This window comes from Emiliania huxleyi (genome assembly GCF_000372725.1).
Source record: "Emiliania huxleyi CCMP1516 chromosome Unknown EMIHUscaffold_1683, whole genome shotgun sequence".
NCBI classification, from domain to species: Eukaryota; Haptophyta; order Isochrysidales; family Noelaerhabdaceae; genus Emiliania; species Emiliania huxleyi.
Window position 1 is genome coordinate 1 of NW_005200898.1, and position 4651 is coordinate 4651.

Below are 4651 nucleotides of genomic sequence, written 5' to 3' on the forward strand. Positions count from 1 at the left end.
GGCGACGGCGACGCGGACGGAGGCGGCGGCGACGTCGACGCGGACGGCGGCGGCGGCGACGGCGAGGCGGACGGAGGCGGCGGCGACGGCGACGCGGACGGTGGCGGCGGCGACGGCGACGCGGACGGAGGCGGCGGCGATGGCGACGCGGATGGCGGCGGCGGCGACGGCGATGGCCGATGGCGGCGGCGGCGACGGCGTCCCGGACGGCGGCGGCGGCGACGGCGAGGCGGACGGAGGCGGCGGCGACGGCGACGCGGAGGGAGGCGGCGGCGACGGCGACGCGGACGGCGGCGGCGGCGACGGCGACGCGGACGGAGGCGGCGGCGACGGCGAGGCGGACGGAGGCGGCGGCGATGGCGACGCGGACGGAGGCGGCGGCGACGGCGAGGCGGAGGGAGGCGGCGGCGACGGCGAGGCCGACGGAGGCGGCGGCGACGGCGAGGCCGACGGAGGCGGTGGCGACGGCGACGCGGACGGCGGCGGCGGCGACGGCGAGGCCGACGGAGGCGGCGGGGACGGCGACGCGGACGGCGGCGGCGGCGACGGCGAGGCCGACGGAGGCGGCGGGGACGGCGACGCGGAGGGAGGCGGTGGCGACGGCGACGCGGAAGGAGGTGGCGGGGAGGGAGAGGCGGAGGGTGGCGGCGGCGAGGGCGAGGCGGACGGAGGCGGCGGCGACGGCGAGCCGGAGGGAGGCGGCGACGGCAAGGCGGAGGGAGGCGGCGGCAGAGGCGGCGGCGGCGACGGCGACACGGACGGCGGCGGCGCAGGCAAGGCGGAGGGAGGCGGCGGCAGAGGCGGCGGCGGCGACGGCGACACGGACGGCGGCGGCGCAGGCAAGGCGGAGGGAGGCGGCGGCAGAGGCGGCGGCGGCGACGGCGAGCCGGACGGCGGCGGCGACGGCGAGCCGGAGGGCGGCGGCGCAGGCAAGGCGGAGGGAGGCGGCGGCGTGGGCGGCGGCGGCGACGGCGAGCCGGAGGGAGGCGGCGACGGCGAGCCGGAGGGCGGCGGCGCAGGCAAGGCGGAGGGAGGCGGCGGCGTGGGCGGCGGCGGCGACGGCGAGCCGGAGGGAGGCGGCGACGGCGAGCCGGAGGGAGGCGGCGACGGCGAGCCGGAGGGCGGCGGCGCAGGCAAGGCGGACGGAGGCGGCGGCGGGTACGAGGCCGGCGGAAGCGCAGGGGGGGACGGCGACGGGAGCATCATGCACGTCTCAATTCGGTCAAGGGGCCGATCAATGCTCTGCCCATAGTAATCGTATCCTGACCCCATCATCGCGTCATAGACGCAGCGGCGCACCGGTTTCGTGGGGTCGTCCGCGATGTTCGTGTAGCACTCAGTAGTCTCCTGGACGAGGTCGTCGGTGGATTTGGGGCCGTCCTTGTAGGTTTTCGTCGGGTCGCCAGGCAGGCACGGGTTTCCGTACGATGGGGGCCTGTTGCCAGTCTTTCTCACGATTGCGTTGCACAAGACGCACGGGTCGAAGGCCGCCCCGATGACAAAGATGAGCGCGTCGAATGCCGGGGCGGCGGGAGAGGCGACGACCGCGGTCGTCACAGAGTCCACGTCGATGTCGAGGAGGGGCCGAGACGTGACGGCGATCGCCTCGCCGTCGGGGAGATTCGACGTGCCGTCGAGGATGGTCAGCCCGAAGAAGCCGCTGCCAACCTGCAGCGTCATGTCAGTGAGAAGGGGGGTGATGTCGCTCTCGTCAACGGCGCCCGTGACCGCAATCTCGATGGTCGAAGCCTTGCCGTCGGTGGGCGTGTTGGGCGAGGCAAACAGGTAGAGGTTGTTGCTCTTGTCCTGCACGACGGTCGCCACACGGGGCGTCGAGGTAAACGGGACGCAGGTCAAGATGCAGATCACGGTTGTGCTCGACGAGAAGTCGATGTACACGCTGTCCATGTCCGTGCCGGAGGTGAAGGTGACAGTCATGACGAGGCCGGCGGGGTGGGTGTCGCCCGAGCCAGCCATGTCGCCGACGCCGACTTCCTTGTTGTTCGTTTTGATAGTCGCAGTGAGGCCGTTCTCGGCGGCGACGCTCTCGATCACGCCGTTGGCAAAGGCGAGCTCGACGGTTTGCCAGGAGAGGGCGGTGTCCGCGTCGATGAGCACGCCGGACGCACCGTTCGTTGCCGTGTCGCTCGAGTACGCAAAGATCTGCATCGTCTGCCCGATCTTGCGCCCAAAGATCGTGCCGTACGTGTCGGTGCTCGCGGACGGCGGCGGTGGCGACGGCGAGGCGGAGGGAGGCGGCGGCGAGGGCGAGGTGGACGGAGGCGGCGGCGACGGCGACGCGGACGGCGGCGGCGGCGACGGCGAGGCCGACGGAGGCGGCGGGGACGGCGACGCGGAGGGAGGCGGTGGCGACGGCGACGCGGAAGGAGGTGGCGGGGAGGGAGAGGCGGAGGGAGGCGGCGGCGAGGGCGAGGCGGACGGAGGCGGCGGCGACGGCGACGCGGATGGCGGCGGCGGCGACGGCGAGGCCGACGGAGGCGGCGGGGACGGCGACGCGGAGGGAGGCGGTGGCGACGGCGACGCGGAAGGAGGTGGCGGGGAGGGAGAGGCGGAGGGTGGCGGAGGCGAGGGCGACGCGGACGGAGGCGGCGGCGACGGCGAGGCGGACGGCGGCGGCGGGGAGGGCGAGGCCGACGGCGGCGGCGGCGCGGGCGAGCCGGACGGCGGCGGCGGCGGGTACGAGGCCGGCGGAAGCGCAGGCGGGGACGGCGACGGGAGCATCATGCACGTCTCAATTCGGTTAAGGGGCTCCCCGTTATATTTCCCATCGTAATCGTATCCTGACCCCTCCTTGTAGTCATAGACGCAGCGGCGCACCGGACTCTCGTCCGCGATGTTCGTGTAGCACTCGGTAGTCAACTGGACGAGGTCGGCGGAGGATTTGGGGCCGTCCTTGTAGGTTTTCGTCGGGTCGCCAGGCAGGCACGGGTTTCCGTACGATGGGGGCCTGTTGCCAGTCTTTCTCACGATTGCGTTGCACAAGACGCACGGGTCGAAGGCCGCCCCGATGACAAAGATGAGCGCGTCGAATGCCGGGGCGGCGGGAGAGGCGACGACCGCAGTCGTCACAGAGTCCACGTCGATGTCGAGGAGGGGCCGAGACGCGACGGCGATCGCCTCGCCGTCGGGGAGATTCGACGTGCCGTCGAGGATGGTCAGCCCGAAGAAGCCGCTGCCAACCTGCAGCGTCATGTCAGTGAGAAGGGGGGTGATGTCGCTCTCGTCAACGGCGCCCGTGACCGCAATCTCGATGGTCGAAGCCTTGCCGTCGGTGGGCGTGTTGGGCGAGGCAAACAGGTAGAGGTTGTTGCTCTTGTCCTGCACGACGGTCGCCACACGGGGCGTCGAGGTAAACGGGACGCAGGTCAAGATGCAGATCACGGTTGTGCTCGACGAGAAGTCGATGTACACGCTGTCCATGTCCGTGCCGGAGGTGAAGGTGACAGTCATGACGAGGCCGGCGGGGTGGGTGTCGCCCGAGCCAGCCATGTCGCCGACGCCGACTTCCTTGTTGTTCGTTTTGATAGTCGCAGTGAGGCCGTTCTCGGCGGCGACGCTCTCGATCACGCCGTTGGCAAAGGCGACCTCGACGGTTTGCCAGGAGAGGGCGGTGTCCGCGTCGATGAGCACGCCGGACGCACCGTTCGTTGCCGTGTCGCTCGAGTACGCAAAGATCTGCATCGTCTGCCCGATCTTGCGCCCAAAGATCGTGCCGTACGTTCCGGTGCTATCGAGCGAGCGCCGGGCGCGGGGTGTGGCCAAGAGCGCCGCCTCTGTCTCCTGCTGGCCGCCGCCGCCCGTTCTGCTGCCGCCACGGTTTCCGTCGTACATCTGGCGCCGGGCGACGATCGAGGCGACCGCACCATCATCCGAGCCAGGGGCGTAGCCAGCGATGGCCCGAGTGTCTGCCGCGAGAAAAGCCAGCAAAAGCAGGCGGGTGACTGCCATTTTGAGCTCAGCCGAAGATGCCTTGTTAAAGGTAACCCGTCCGGCACCCTCACACAGTGAGTATGTGTGTGTGTGTGTGTTCATTATAGCGGTGTGTCGTGCGCAAAACGCCACTTGCCGCGAAAACCTTCACTTTACTGTCACTTCGGGGCAAAACCCGTCACTTGGTAGGCCGGGAAGTTACCACCCAAGACAGCTTGGAGACCTCCCGGTAACGCTACATTTCGTAACGAAGGTCGCTATTGGCCACCTGCCTCCTTCATCTACAAATGTCGTCGGCACGGACGGAGCGGCGCCAAGCATTGAACGCTGTGCGTGCTGCCGGCGGCACTCCCAGGCCCCGAGCCAGAGCCCCGACCGTCTCTGGCGTTCCATGCGACTGGGACTACCTGCGAGGCGTGTGGGTTCGGCCGGATGGCGACGACTACGATGCGAGAGTGGCAAAGGCAGAGAGGGCGGAGGAGTTGCGGTGGCGGGCGATGCAGAGTGACGGTCGCCGTACACATAGCCCTCGCACGACTTCCACGCCGTCGGCTCGAAGAGCACGGCCTCGGTAAACCGAGCAGGCTCATTGAGCGTGGCGCCCGCATTGCTGGCTCTCATTGAGCAGCAGTTCAGATGCGGGCGCATCCCGTCACAGCATTCGCCCAGATCCGGTACGCACATGCTCAGCCCGTCCCTC

At 70.6% G+C, this 4651-nt stretch overlaps 1 protein-coding gene across 1 annotated transcript; it reads right to left on the reverse strand.

Moving 5' to 3' along the window:
- Positions 1-18: 18 nt before the first annotated feature.
- Positions 19-3969, reverse strand: EMIHUDRAFT_122994 (hypothetical protein; the record flags this gene model as incomplete). The annotated part of the gene is made up of 1 exon (XM_005784724.1): positions 19-3969. A coding segment is annotated over one exon (3951 nt), but the record flags the coding sequence as incomplete, so codon positions are not given.
- Between the last annotated feature and the right edge of the window lie 682 nt (positions 3970-4651).